Below are 14,904 nucleotides of genomic sequence, written 5' to 3'. Positions count from 1 at the left end.
GGGAAGATGAAGGATGGCGGTCATATTGGAGACCTTGTAAAATAACTAATTGCAAAGCAGGGAAGAAGAGGACAAGTTCTGAGAGATGTACCATCAGAGTCCCTTAAGGAGCTTGTATGAGATTGCCCTGACTGAGCAGGAGAAGAGAGTGGAGGATCTGAGCACCAGGAAAACATTCACTGAGAAATGGGAAGTTTGTTTTGAAACCCCATATCTTGCCTAAGATGAAAAATTTAGGACTTTCCTAATTGATATTTGTCTCTGTAATGTCAGTGGTAAAACTGACCATTGTGTCAAAGGAATGTCATAAAATCATCCAGTAGTGAAAGCTGCTGAATCCACCTCTTCTGCCAGCTTATATTGCAGACTAGAAATGGGGACTGCTATGGGGAAGCAAGGAAAATCCAGAGGTACCTGATGTACCTCCTTCTGGTGTGAAAGGCATGGTTTTAGGGAGACTGAGGCTCAGGAACAAGCAAGGAAATCCTCCACAGGGTGAGAGTCACTGATGACCCCCAGGATGAGCTGGCATTAACTGTGTTTTCTTGCAGGAACACACAAAGAAAGGAAATTCACAGCAAACACTGATGTAAATCTTTAGAGTTTCAATAGCAGCTGAGCACATGTGCATTTAAACTTCTTCTTAGAAAATGGCAATTTTTTTGCCAAATACACAACAGTCTCGCTGTGCCCCTAAGGCACATTAGTGACCTATAGGGACTCTATCTGGTTTATATAACATCTCATACTTTCCACTCAGGCAGTAGACATGTAGAGAGAAAAGGATTTCTGTCCACTGTAATACAGCTTTCATTCTATGAAAAGAGAAATTTTACTGCAAGTATTCCTGATTTTAAAGTTTATGGAAATACAGTTGAGAAGTTTGCTATTATGTTTTGCTGCTGCTGGGAAGGATAGGGAAAGTAGGAATAATTTCCATCTATTATATCAATCATTTCAAGAACAAAAATACATATAGTACCTATAGATGAGTATGTGTTTAACTGTAGTTGTCTTACTGTCAAAAATCATATAATTCAGTTATCTGATTTGTTTAAAAGACTACTGGAATAATCCATTATAATACATTAATATTGTATGTTTCTTGCAGTTCAAATAAAAAAATTGTATACCTTAAAACTTAAATAGCAGTTTCATAAGTAAAAAGCAGGAGCAATCTTTAGGGCATATAACAATATTTCTGTTTGCCTTGCCTGTTCATGTCATCAGCACAGTGGATATAGACATATATCCCCATAGCCAGAACACTATAAAATGAGCCACTTGGCCTGAGGAGTTTGCCTTTGCAATCAGATATTACTTTGTTTAGAATAATCACTTCACAGTTTCATCACTTCACAGATCCATAATTAAATTGCAACTTCTTTTTCATGGAAATTCAAAAGAACTAGTGTACCATTATACTAGAATAAGCTTTCAAATCCCTTAAGGAGCTTTGGTTTGCAATGCCTGTTACTCAGCACTAGTTTTCTTTCTAAGGCAGACCTTTATTGACTGCTTGTTCACAAACCTCTGTATTTGCTGGATTTCCTGCACTGCTCATGGTATTGGCTGAAAGAAAACCAAAATGTAATATAAAAATGTTGCCACAAGAATTGAATACATTGATCTGGAGCTGCTTTATTTCAGTAGAGATATAAAGCAGATAAATCAGGCTCATTTTTTCACTTGAAATACAGAAACCGCCTGATGGCTTTAATAAAAGTATTTGATTAAAAGACATTTCTCCTTCTAATCTGCTTTTTTATCACCTTTTTTCAGGTTAGTCATTTGGCACCTCTGCTGGGAGGTGAATCCTCTTCCAGGTTTGTGGCAGAGCTGGGGGAAGAAATGGGACGTGGGCAGGCTGGCATGAGTTCACCCCAGAGTCCCAGTGCTAAGGAGGAGATGCTCGTCACCTTCTGCTACGAGGTGAATGGCTCCTGCTACAGGACCTTATACCCCTTTGGAGTCCAGCTGGCCATTTATGTGGCCTGTGCCTTGGGCACGCTGATCATGGTGCTGGGGAACCTCCTTGTTGTCATCATCGTTTTCCATTTCAAAGTCCTGCACACGCCCACCAACCTCCTGATTCTCTCCCTTGCCCTTGCTGACTGTGCTTCCCTTCAGCACCCTTGCTGACTGTGCTTCCCCAGCTCCTCCTGGGGCTGACTGTGCTTCCCTTCAGCACCATTCGGTCTGTAGAGAGCTGCTGGTATTTTGGAGATGACTTCTGTAGGCTGCACACATTTCTGGACACAGTCTTTTGCTTGACCTCCATATTTCATCTATGTTTCATTTCCATTGATCGGCACTGTGCTATCTGTGAACCTTTGCTCTACCCCACCAAGTTCACCATCAAAGTGGTCTCCATTTACATTGGGGTGGGGTGGGCAGTGCCTATGACTTATAGCTCTATCCTCCTCTATACTAAAGCGATCGTAGAAGGACTGGACCATTTCTTGAAAGACATGCCCTGTATTGGTAGTTGTCAGCTGCTGTTCAACAAGCTCTGGGGGTGGTTGAACTTCCCAGTATTTTTCTTCCCTTGCATAGTAATGATAGTTTTGTATGTAAAAATATTTACTGTGGCTAACAAACAAGCCAGGCTGACAAACAACATGAGTAAAAGTACTTTGTCTCAGCTACACGTGGGAGCATCTAAGAGTGAAAGAAAGGCAGCAAAGGCTCTTGGGGTAGCTGTAGGAGTCTACCTCCTGTGTTGGTTTCCCTTTACTATTGACACTATGGTAGACAGTCTTCTGGATTTCATTACCCCCCAGCTCTGTTTGACATCCTTATTTGGTTTGCTTACTTCAATTCTGCCTGCAATCCCTTGATCTATGTATTTTCCCACTGCTGGTTCAGGAAAGCTGTAAAACTAGTCTTTTAACTCATGGGATCTTTTTCTCCAGAACATCTAAGTAGACATGTACCAGCAATGACCAAAGCTTTCATGTGCACTGTAGAAAATATTGTAGGCTATTTCATACATATAGATTCTCATGAATATTCTTCAACATCCATTTAGCTAGTATTTCTTTTCTTATTTTGTAACATTTTTTAACAGTTGGCTCGGGCACATCCGCAATTTAAATACACATGCCATTCTGTGACTCACCTTCCACAACACACAGCAGACACACCTTATTAAGGTCTTGCACTATGTGATTCCAACAAGCGTTTGAAAATTAGCTGTAGCCAACTCCAAAGAAGACCTTGTCCATACTATTCTTCAGTTACACCACTATTTTTTACACTATTTTTCTAGCCCAAGGGATGCGCCCCTGTGCCAAAGGCTACATATGGGAGATACTATTCTGAATTAGTGTTTACTGAAACCCATAGAATGTGTGCCTGCTTGATCTGTGTGTGCAAGGAGGACACTCCTTAAGTATGAACACCCTTTTCGCCTTGCTCTGTATCTTTTCTACTCCTACTGCATAAAGGCCGGGAGAAGAAACGGGAAGAGGACATAGAATGCACAGCATACCCCAACTCCAGATACCAGTAGGTGTCATGATGTTTTATGGTTTATTCTTTTGTCTTCTTTTCCCTGACAATCCTGAGACTCCACATGCTCTTTTGTTTGCTTGCTTCCAAAGAAATGAGTATGTCTGCTTACAGACACAACATATGCCTACACACTTGGGTTGTGCAAAAAATGCCAGCATAGGTTCTCAGTTTACATCAGCTATCTTTATATGCTTTCACAAGGCCAATTTTAAATCTGTAGATGCTGGTAAATTGAGACCTCTGTTTAACAGCAAGCTGCATGGTGAAGTTCTGTACTATTCATAAGAAAGTTATTTTCTACCTCATTATTATTAACATTTTATCAGAAAAAAAAAGTGCTAAGCAGTAGTGACTCTTCTATACAAAATTAATAAGCAGCCAAATAGCAGCTCTAATAATTTTGTCTTCTTTTTCTGTTAATGGTATGTAAAACTGTTCTAGGTTTGAAAGTTGTTAAAATATTTAGTGCCTTCTAAAACAGCTCATTCCATCTCGTAGTCAGCTGCATATTTTCTGAGTGACAAACACAAAGAGAACAGACAACAGAAAGCATGCAACTAACAGTAAGAAACCAGCAGATGCCCCATGGCCTACTGAAAAAAGTGGACAGTTTTTCACTGGGTGCTGCAGGCAGTTGAATCAGGCCCCACGTGTGTAAGAACAAAAGAGAGGAATTGTGCAGCAGATATTCTGTGGGAAATCATCGCAATACTGTGATTCTTGTAGCAGCTGCCTGTTTTAATGTATGCAATAAACTAAATGGTAAAACTTTTTTCCCCTCTTTTTTATCTTATCATTATGCTTTTTGCATGGCAAGAAAGTTTCCTCTACTAGTACAAATGAGCTATAGCTTTGGGATGTTGTAATCTGTTCTGATATCTGTTTATCTCAAACTCTTTGGTTTTAACCATAATCTTAAGACCCCAGTCAGAAAAAATACCGGTATTCAAAATATTTAACACTAAAGCATATGTATGGAGGAAGGAGATGAGAAAGAGGGCCTGTGTTATTTTCAGGGGTGTCCTGAATAGAAAGTGACTGTAAAATGTTGGTGTTTTTAAACTGGGACCTTTATGAAGCCTTATGTCTGGAGTTGGAGTGTCACGCAGTCCCACTTCACTCTCTCAGTGTCCAGTTTGCTGTATTAATCTTCACTGCTTCTTAGGACAGAAGCCACAGCTACTTCTGCTGTTCCTCTGTTTGCTCATGCTGTAGCAGAAGGCAAAAATCTGACCCTTACTTCATATAGCTGTAGATTTTTGACAATAAAGGTACCAAACCCAAGCAACCAGGCTAAAGAGTGAAAGGCAGGATCGGATTCTTAGAAAAATTCAGGTCCTAAATTACTATAGGAACATATAGGGAAGCTGTGGTACATCTTGAAAGACCTGGACTGTGGGATGAGTTTTTAGATTAAGACTCTTAAATGTGATGGGTAGGTGTTTATAATTATGGTAAAAGCCTATGCACTGATGATAGCATAGCCAGAATGTCTTTCCAAGCTCAGGCTGTAGTTAGTGAATACTAACAGGATATGAATCATTTGTCTAGTGACACCTAAGATGCCTTAGGCAACCTGCTACATCTACATGGGATAGCATCCAGCACCAATGAAGCAGCATTTAGACAGGACACATCTGGGCATCTAAAATTGCACTAGATATTCAGCTGTGGGGCACTGAGCTTAAACAAGGCATGTAATAGAAGTTTAGACATTTAGCTATATAGAAATCTGCAAGTCTCAAATTCAGTCAGGTTGTAGGGGCACCTTAACAACATCTTTCAATAATGCCTTTTGCTCTGAACTCACTGCAGCCAAAGCAATAGAGAAAGTGAACTTCCACTGAGTTTCTAGTTGTTTTTTGATATATTTTCTATGGGTCTTCAACAGATCACAGAGGGTATTTGCCATGAACACACTTAACTGGCCACTTCTTTTTGAGCCTCACCATATAATATGTCTTTATAGTTTTCTTCTGTTGAAGTGGATGAGCCTTATTCTCCTGATGGGTTACCACCACCTATGCCACTGTACAAGGACTATGCCATAACACCGTGTGATTGTTGCTACATCTCCTTTTTGGCTAAACAGCAGGCAGGAATTACGGAGAGAGGGAAAAACAGAGCCCAGAGGACTGATTTGTACAGTGACAGTGGCAGAGCAAACAAGTGAGAAGGAAAAGCTGCTAAAACTCTGGAAGTAGCCAGGATTGCTTTCCCCATTTTCTGACACCACATTTCACAACTATCACTAAACAATATATTCAGCATCCTTATAACCCCCAATCTGCCCTTGCTTTTGATGTCTATTTGGTTTATCTATCCAAATTCTGTTAGGATCCCTTTGAATGATTGTTTGTTTTTTTCTTCTCCATGGTTTCAAAAAGCAATGAAGGTAATTATGAATTATAAAATGAAAACAAGGAGGTGCTGTAAGATGATGAAGATTAATTGTTCAACAATGACCTCATTTTCCAAATGAAAACCGATCAGATTGTATCAGAGCTAGTTGCTGACCTCAAAGTCCATAAATACTCTTATTTTTAATATATTTCCTTCTGTGGATCTGTATTTCTTCATCTGAACAATATTTCACCATTTAACTGTATGTCATTTATAACTCTTTGTAATTTCAAAATGGTCTGGCTGAAGTTAGATTATGTATTTGTAGGCACTACTTAATTAAAGACTGGGCTTTGAAACAATAATGTCATCTCATTTCATTATGAAAGTATAATACAGTCTTTGAAACTTAAAGGAAGTTTCCTGGGTTGGTTGGTTTTTATTGTTTTTATTTTTTATTTTTATTTTTTTTGAAACATTATCAATATTGAGAACAAATATTTTCTGTTTATTTAAAACATTCTAACATGTTAATTACTGCTGCTAGAGAGAAAGTACCAGACTAAATAACATGCAAATAGCCAATGCATTTAAAAAAAACCCAACAGACAAAACCACAAACAAATATGTTTTACAGGCCATTCTGCAATATAATTAATCCATTAGCTTGTCCAGGCTGGAAACCACCATCCATCATAATTTTGTACAGCATGGGGTGTAATAGAAACCTAATCTCCTTTCAGGTTCTGAAGCAGATATTTTAATTAAATTAGCAAACGGAGATGATAACAACAGTAACGGGAATTGTTCCTGATGGTGGAATGCATCAGTAACAACCACCTAGGAAGCTCTGCCAGACAGTTTGCCATTGGTACCAAATACTGGCAGCATTGCTTTTCCTATCAAAAGTTAAAGGCAATGCAAGTAAAATGTGATAGCAGACAGTGAAACTCATCCACAAGGTAAATTACAAAAACACATAGGCATCGCTCACACCTTGAAAAGAGGACACTCAGCAGGAATACAAGGGCAGGGTTGGGCTGATTCCCCTTCATTTCATCATGCATTGTGCAGGCACAGGGAGCTGGATGGAAATGAGTGCCTCGTTTCTGTTACCGGTAGCCCCTGGTGCTTGTGACACCCATGCTGCTGGGCTGATGTGCCTGTCAGTTCAGCGCCAGGGCAAGAGCAGGAGATGGTAGACAGAAATACATTCAGAAAGGTGGAGTGGATTCAGATTCTGGGCTAGGAGGAAGGTGTGCTCTTTCAAAATCACACTATGTTGGTGTTGTTTAACTTCCAATTCTTTCAAACATCAGGTACCATACTGAGTATGGATCTTCAAACAGTATGTGTTTGAAACGACATCTCCTTAAGTTTTAAACACAGTATCAGAATATAATTGGCAAATACTCTGATCTTTAGTCAGTGAATGTTCAGAGCATCCTCTGTGGTACGCTGAGCCTATGAACAGCATAGCAGGTTTCAACATTTTCCCCTTTCTTTCCCCAGAGCTTTCCCCATTTCATTTAATCAATTGAAATCTAATCATGCTCCAAAAGCAACAGGAAAGGTAAGCAAATATGTAAGTTTGTCCCCAGTCCGCAGGTAACTCTCTAGAAAGAAGCCAATGAGTTTAGAGACAGAATTGTTTGGCAGCACTCCATTTCAGCATCTCTGACAATAACAATTAAAGGCCGCTTCTTTACAGCTCCTGTCCATACACCACTGCTAACAGAGGAAAGCATGCAGAAAATAGAAGGAATCCTCCTGCTTCATTTAAAGGGTAAAACAGAGCACATTCTCACAGTCAATGGCTTTTCTATAGGAGTTAAAAATTTTCTAAGGACGTACTGTACTCTTAGCAGTATCTGATCAATAAGTATGACATTATGGCTGGTCTATTAACTGTATCTTCATAATTATTTTATATTATTATATTGAAGAATATGAAAATATTATTATATTTTCCTGGTATAGACAAGATTTTAAAGAAAATTTTGTTTTATAATCCAGCTTTTCCTTCCAGGCTGTAATATGTTTGCTGCCACCAGTTACTTTTAAGAATTGCATCACAAAGATCTTTAGTTATTTAACAATAAAAGGTGAATGCTAAAGATAAGTGAGTTGACAGCAGGTGAGCACCAGCATTTTGTTCATAAAACACCCAGTATCACTAGGAAAGCATTTGGATACCTCTTTCGAATGAACATTGATTAGCAATGTCTGTGCATTACCTCCAAAAAAAAGTACCAAGAGCAGTTATCTGCAGATAAAGTATTCTCACTGATGAAGGGAATTATTGATTAATGGAAAGTACATATTTTAAATCAGATAGCAAAAGATGTATTATTTTCTGGGGAAAATCTGACAGCGAGCTCAGCTAAAGCTTTGTAAATCAGGAGTGACTGGGCTCAATCAATAAAATTTATATGACAAATGTTTGGAGACAAAAATCAAGGTGAGGCCTTAATTCAGAAGGGACATGCATTATACTCTCATTAGCACACCATGTAGTGGGATCATCTTGGATCAGCTTCAGTATGCCAACAGCATGGATGAAACTCCTGCGCATGTAGAAAGTAAAATCATTGCTAATGTATACAACATTTCTGAAGCAAATATGCATATCAAGAATGTATTTTTTCCTCAGTAACTTTAATTTATGAAAGTGAGATTTCCAAGCATCAATTAACATAAGAACTATACATAGGCATATAAGTCTCTGAGGTTATTTTGCCTCTCCTTTCAGCAAGCTTTGAGACACAGGAGGAGCCACCTATGTAAAGGGTAGTCTTATCTACTGCAGGCCTTTAGCTTCACTCTGTTGTGTTGACAGCTTAATGCGCTTTACTATTAGTGTGATTTGGTTAGGTTGTTATTAAGGTTTCCACTGCTCTATTTATTTTTAAATATTAGTGATGACCAAGGTCTATGCTGTGGCGAAATAAACATGCACTTCCCAAGTTTTGCAGCCCTTCCCTAGAGCAGCTGGTCTTTGTGGAGGAGACAGTGCTCCCAGCAATTAGGTCCTGTGGGCTGTTTACTCTGTGTGATTTAATGCACATGGGGCATCCTGCAGATGACCCAGCCCAACCCAGGGCACTGTGGAACACCAGGGTCTGTAATTTTCCTTTTGGAGAGCCAGAGAGGATGCAGAAGCACCCCGGCTGCTATGCAGATGGCCTCGAGGCTCACCCCTGCCCCTTCTTCTCAGGTATCTGGGTCAGAAGGAGACTGGGATTTGTATGTCTCTGCTTCCTATAGCTTCCTAGTGCCCTCACATCCACGCGTGGCCTGCACCCCCTGTACACCCAGCCCAGGACTGGCAGCCATGGGAATACACCCTACACTTTTCCTTGTTCCTGGAATGGCTTGCCCCTTCGCCCAGCTAAATATTCTAAGCCTCTACATTTAAAGACACCTTTAAATATATCGGTAATTTCCTACTCACTTTATTCTAAGTGTCTGCTCCCATTTAGAAATGATCAAAACTGAAGGCAGTGTTTCAGCGCAGGCTGTTAATGTAGTAACATTGGATTTTTCCCTGTAATATTGTTTCCGTAGTCATGTTTTCCCCTTAATTTCTGAGGCGACAGCACCTTTTCTTTAAACTACACTTCCCCCCCACTCCCCAGTTTTTCCACCCCCACAGGGCTGCTGGCAGCTCAGGGCTGCCCCGCTCCTCCTGCTCCACCTGTCACCGGCGAGCCACCGCCCGCAGGCCGGGGAGGAGCCGGCTGCGAGGGGCCGCACCCGCAGCTCAGGGCGGGCTGCCGTGGCCAAACCCCGCCCGCCCGTTCAAGCCGGTGGGCGGGCAGTGCCGTGGCCCTGCCTCCCCAAGCCTCCGCCGTCGCGGCTGGCGGGGTGGGGGGGGCTTATTCCCGCCCTGTCGCCTCCAGCAGTGATCTCTGGGTCCAGGTTCGCCAGGGCTGGGTAAGAGCAGCGAGAACTGTGTTGCGGCTATGGGGCGTGCTTGCTGCCCTCCCGGAGGGAGGGAGGGGGGGTCGGGGCGGTGTCCGTCTGTCCGCCCGCCCGGCCGGGAGGGGCTGCCAGCAGAGGGGAGCCTCTGGGAGGGCGGTGGACGGAGTCGAAGCGCCCCGCAGGACCTCGCTAGGGTCGGGGCCGCCACCCTCCTCAGTCCCGGCCTGGTGCTGCCGTCCGGCCTGGGTAGAGCGGGGCGGCTGCGGGCGAGCGGGGCGGCCAGGGCCGGGACTGCGGGGCGGGCGTGGCTTTGGAGTGCGGCCGCTTGTGTCAACACCGCCGGGTTCCTCCACACCCGTCCGGTGACATGCCCCTGGTAGCATGGGTTTAGGCTTGCCGCTGCCCGTGATGCTCCGAGGAGAGACTCGGGGCCTGCGGCCAGCGTTTTATATGGAATTGTAGGGTAGGATGGTCACCTTCGCCATGTTGAAACTCCCTCCCTGCTATTCCAGATCCGAGGTGAGGAAAGCATGTCAGCAGGAGGAAGGGAGATTGTCAAAATCACTAGTGTAAATAGCGAGCCTGGGTCTGGTGTGTCAGGCCACTGGCCCAGCCTTGTCACTGCTTTGCTGGTGAAACTCTCTGCTGCATCAGGAACGGCCGCTTCTTCAGACTGTAGAAGGAAGTGAAAGGTTTTGCTCTGCTTTGCACCTTAATTGCAACTCAGTGATAGAGCCCCAGGATACTTTGCTGGAAACGATATGCTTCTGCGTTGTGACCCCCTCCACTGATGAGCAAGCCGTGCAAAGGCAGAGAGCCATGCTGACAGGGTGAACAGAGCCCTCCTTACCCATCATCATCAAGGTGTGCACTTTGCTAGCAGTGCAGCCTTTCTGGGAGTTTGTGTGAGTGCTGTTAATAAGAAAGAAACAGGAGGGAAAAAAGTTAAAATATGTTAAAGTTAGAAGAAAGTGATGCTAAATGGTGGCATTGTTATAAACTGTAATTGTGTTCCATTCATGAAGGCATCTCTTGTAGTCTTGTGTCAGAATATTAAGTAGCACTCTTCTTGGTGGCTTATATTGAAGTGAAACTCGTCGGAGGAGGAAGGCAGGGCGGGGAAGTGACTGTGAACTATATGTAGTCATTAGTATCCTGGCAGGCCTCAGAGAGACTAAGCATCCAGCGCAGTCAGATTTTGTGCAAATAACTTCTCTCTCTGTGTACTTGATCTGAACATTTGGGTCAAAGTGAACAAGCTGCTGTTAGGGAGATTTCGGTGTGAACACATAGCATGCTAGATGCCCTGGAGTTCTAATCCAACAGGGAGATGCTGTTTGTCTACCAGCTGCAAAAGCTTGTGTGGAGCAACCTGATCTAGTGGAGGGTGTCTCTGCCGATAGCAGGGGGGTTAGAGCTAGATGATCTTTGAAGTCCCTTCCAACCCAGACCTTTCTATGATTCTATAAAAGAAACTTGGCATTTCAAAACACTCATTTTGGGTCCAATTTTTAGCCCTTCAGTTTCTCCTCTCCCCAGTAGTTCCAGTGTTCATTTTCCTATTCCTGCTTCGCTGTTAGGCCTCTAAATGCTTTGTGCACTCCTAGGAAGTATAATTCCCTTACCTAAGGTACTTCCCCAAGACCTAGTATGTTCTGTTAGGCTTGTGAAAGCTATGTGCTTCCTTCACCTAGTTCATTATAAGTATCAGTGTGGGCAAATCAGAGAATGATAAGCGTATTCTTATTTTAGCCAGGTATGATATGCAGTGGTGATGTCTTAGGCCTAATATATTTCAGGCTTCTGTATTTTAGTTTGCCACACTGGTCAGTCTTGAATGCCACTGCTTTAAACAGAATTGTTTCTGGGGAAAATTACTAAAACACTCACCAGTGGCACAGTCAAATTTTTTTTGCTTGTTTACCTTCTAAGAAAAAAGTACTTCTAGCCATTATGTAGCATAGCTTGGTTTTTTCAGCATTACTAATGTGGCAAGGCTGAGGGAATTGGGCAGAGTGTAATAGAAAAATACCTTTTGGTGTCTTTTACGTTAGTGTTGGTGCAGTAGAGCAAACAAAGTTTTAAATCAACTTCGCTTGCTTTTCCCTACCCTATATGGATTTAAGTTTGTCTTCTACCTGAAACTAGATGATAAAAGAAAATCTGGAGCCTTTTTTTAAGAAGACAGGAAGGATTTAGTTTTATTGCTATTTTGTTTGCATGTCTATTCTGCTCCACAATTGGTTTTGTATTATGGAAGCCCCAGCCTGCTCTGGGGCGGTGGACCAGGATTCTAGCACATTAGAAGCTGTAAAAGCACCAAGTGGAAAGTACAATCTCTGTCTTTAAATATTTTAGCCTAATAAAAGGGGGGAAAAGTAGACAAATTCAGAAATGAAACTTAACCTCCTTCATCCCCATTAGAGAAAATAATGACAGTTTTAATACTCACCTCTGTGTTACTAAGTCAGTTTCTATGAGTTGGTTCTGAGTATGCCTCAAGTGCTGGAGCAGAGAGTACTTCCTGCATACAGTCTACCCTTTATTACAAGACTTTTTTGTTTGTTTGTTTTAATTTTCTTTTTAAGATTAATTTTACCTGCTACAAAGTTACTGCTAAAATCAAGAGCAGATGCTGCTGTCTGAAGATGATAATGTGTTTGGGTTGCCTTAGGTAGGTGCCATAGGTCACTCTGTAGTTGCACCTTGTCTCATCTCAGTATTTGGGTGGTAAAACCCACTGAGATGAAATAGTTTGAGCAGTGTTGCATTGCAGAAATCTTACTAATCATGGCTGTTACCATGATACAAATTTTGTGTAGCTAACATTGTGACTGGCTGCAATTTTTTTTTTCCTCAGGACTTTTCAGCAGTTTATCATTTTTGTCTGTGTTTCACCCTGCCTGAAACATCTTGCACTCTTTTTTGGTTTTTTTTTGGCAGTAGTTTACAAAGGAAGTCGCATTCAGGAGTTGTTTGGGAGAAGCTTTGTTTCTGTGACCTTTATTTAGAAAAAAAAAAAAAAATTAATGACGTACAAGAAAGCCCCATGACTTGTCTATGGATATTTAAAGGCATAAGATCCTAATTCAGATCAGATTTAAATTTTCAGGCATTTCTGTGGAATGCAGCTTGTACTTTTTGCTTTCTGTGAAGTTAAGGATCCATGTAAACGTTTCTAAGTCCTGATGCTAAAACACTGCTTAAGCGGTAAGTGTAAGCGTTCTTACCCTAATGTATATAGGCTAGACTTGTAGAAGGAAAACTCTTAGAATATCTAAATAAGAAAATACAAAATAGATAGGATGGTTACTAATGGTATCTGACCAGAGCCTGCAAGACACTTAGGTGACTGCAGCTGAGGTCTGATGTGCTGCGCTTGCCATGTTGCATCCTTATGTCCTGATGGAGTTTTCAAGAAATGTACAGGGGAGCTCATCAGTTGTGGAGTCCCCACTTTCTTGTCTCTGCATTCAGCAATGATCTGACTGGACGTAGCCAAAGGAAAACTGGATTTTTTTTTTCCAAGTCTGACAGACACTCTCTAGAAAACATGTTGGTGTTTGAGTAATTCAGCATGAACTAGCAAAGGGTGTGTGAGTGGACATAGGGTGTTTGTTTCAGATGCACATGTTGCTCTCAGAACTAGAATGAAGAAGTTCACACTTCCTGTTTAAAAAATAAAATAAATTTTTTTAAAAGATGCAAAATTTTCCCTCTCTTTGGACTGTTCAGTTTGGTTTTTCTTGACTTGGGGAGTTTGTGGTAAAGACGGGGAAGTGATGAGAGGTGATGGTTGACCCCTTACCTCTCTTTCTGTCTGTTCTCCAGACCAGTAGCTTGGTCTGTCACCAGCCTGCATTATTAACATACTTGGAAATGGCATTACTGGTGGAAGAATTTGTATAGAGTAGAACAGCCCTGAATTTACACTGCTATCCTACAAATTTACTATAAACCTCAACTGAAATATGTGTGTTGATACAAAGAATTGTGTCAGCAATTAGAGGGATCTACATGTGCAGACAAAAAGCTAAACTATAACCCCATGGACTTTGCAATCTATTATGTGAACATCCTCTCCTTATGTGTTGTGTTTGGCTGCCCAGCTGTGTAGCTAGAAAGTTGAAAAGCTTAGTCTCAGGTATTGTACAAACTGTGCGTTTGTCAGTATAGTGCAGTATAACTTGCTTAAAGGTTCTTGTGGTTAGCTGTAGAAATTTTAAAAACAAAAAGTCACTGTTTTTGTCAAGACTTGGATGAAATATTCTGTTGATTGTAATTCTCTTGATTGTAATGCTGTTGCTGAGAACAGTGAATGCAAACATGAAGGGAGTAAAGACAATTGTGAAGGAACATTTCAGTTAGTTCTGTAGCCATTCCACACAAAGTAATTTGGTCTTTTGCTGTCTTTTCTCCCAGCAGGTGCATTTTAATGTTTAACTTTTAACATTAAATATTATATTAAGCTAAGAAGTATTTTTAGCCAGTGCTGACTTTGTAGATAGCTTGATACCAAGGTGTTAAGAGATAGTCATACCTTTTAAAAGAAACAATGTCAACAGTTCTGAGAAATCTTTTTCAAACTAACTTCTTTTAGGTTTGTTCTTATTTTTATTTTATGCCTCTGAATGTGTTTTCTACTAAGTCGATAGAATTTCCATACTCAGCCAATACACTAAGGCATAGAGCGATTTTATTTGCTGTTAAAGTTTGCATGGGTTTGATCTTACAATACAAACTCAACTCAGTATTACCTATAGTCTTCATAAAGATTGTTATGCCAGCCTTGGGCCAGATAAGTGGGATTTAGGCTGGCTGGCTGACTTCAGACTTTAGTCTGTAATGCAAAATAACTTGAATGTGCATGTGGTACAAAGACAGGAAGCGATACTGCAGAAAGATAGCATGACTCACAGGCAGTTGTGCAGCAAGTATGTGTAAGAGTGCAAATACACTCCCTGTATTTTTATATATATATTTAAACAATCATCTGCAGTCAGGTTTTTCATTTTTAGGGAACACACTTCAGCACCTGAAGACTCTAGGCAGGGTTTGGGAGCAGCCATGTCAAAGTCTTTTGGGGTTTGTCTTTATAGTAGCAGCAGCTTGTTCATCCAC

At 41.3% G+C, this 14,904-nt stretch overlaps 2 protein-coding genes across 2 annotated transcripts in view; both read left to right on the top strand.

The window, feature by feature from the left end:
- The first annotated feature begins 373 nt into the window (after positions 1–373).
- Positions 374–4,119, top strand: LOC134174539 (trace amine-associated receptor 5-like). Its single transcript, XM_062639608.1, is given in 3 exon segments — positions 374–410; positions 2,131–2,772; positions 2,775–4,119. Coding segments are annotated over 3 exon segments (798 nt in total). The 3' UTR covers positions 2,894–4,119.
- Positions 4,120–9,686: 5,567 nt separating this feature from the next.
- STX7 (syntaxin 7) overlaps positions 9,687–14,904 on the top strand; it is a 30,637-nt gene continuing 25,419 nt past the window's right edge. Inside the window, exon 1 of the mRNA XM_062639545.1 lies at positions 9,687–9,795. The gene's annotated coding sequence lies outside the window, so the exon portion shown is untranslated. The remainder of the gene's footprint in view (positions 9,796–14,904) is intronic.

This window comes from Pezoporus occidentalis, unplaced genomic scaffold (assembly GCF_034315485.1).
Source record: "Pezoporus occidentalis ecotype Australia unplaced genomic scaffold, CSIRO_AGI_Poc_V1 ctg61, whole genome shotgun sequence".
NCBI lineage: Eukaryota > Metazoa > Chordata > Aves > Psittaciformes > Psittacidae > Pezoporus > Pezoporus occidentalis.
Note: the sequence above shows the minus strand (reverse complement) of the source record. Positions and strands in the feature narration are given on the sequence as shown.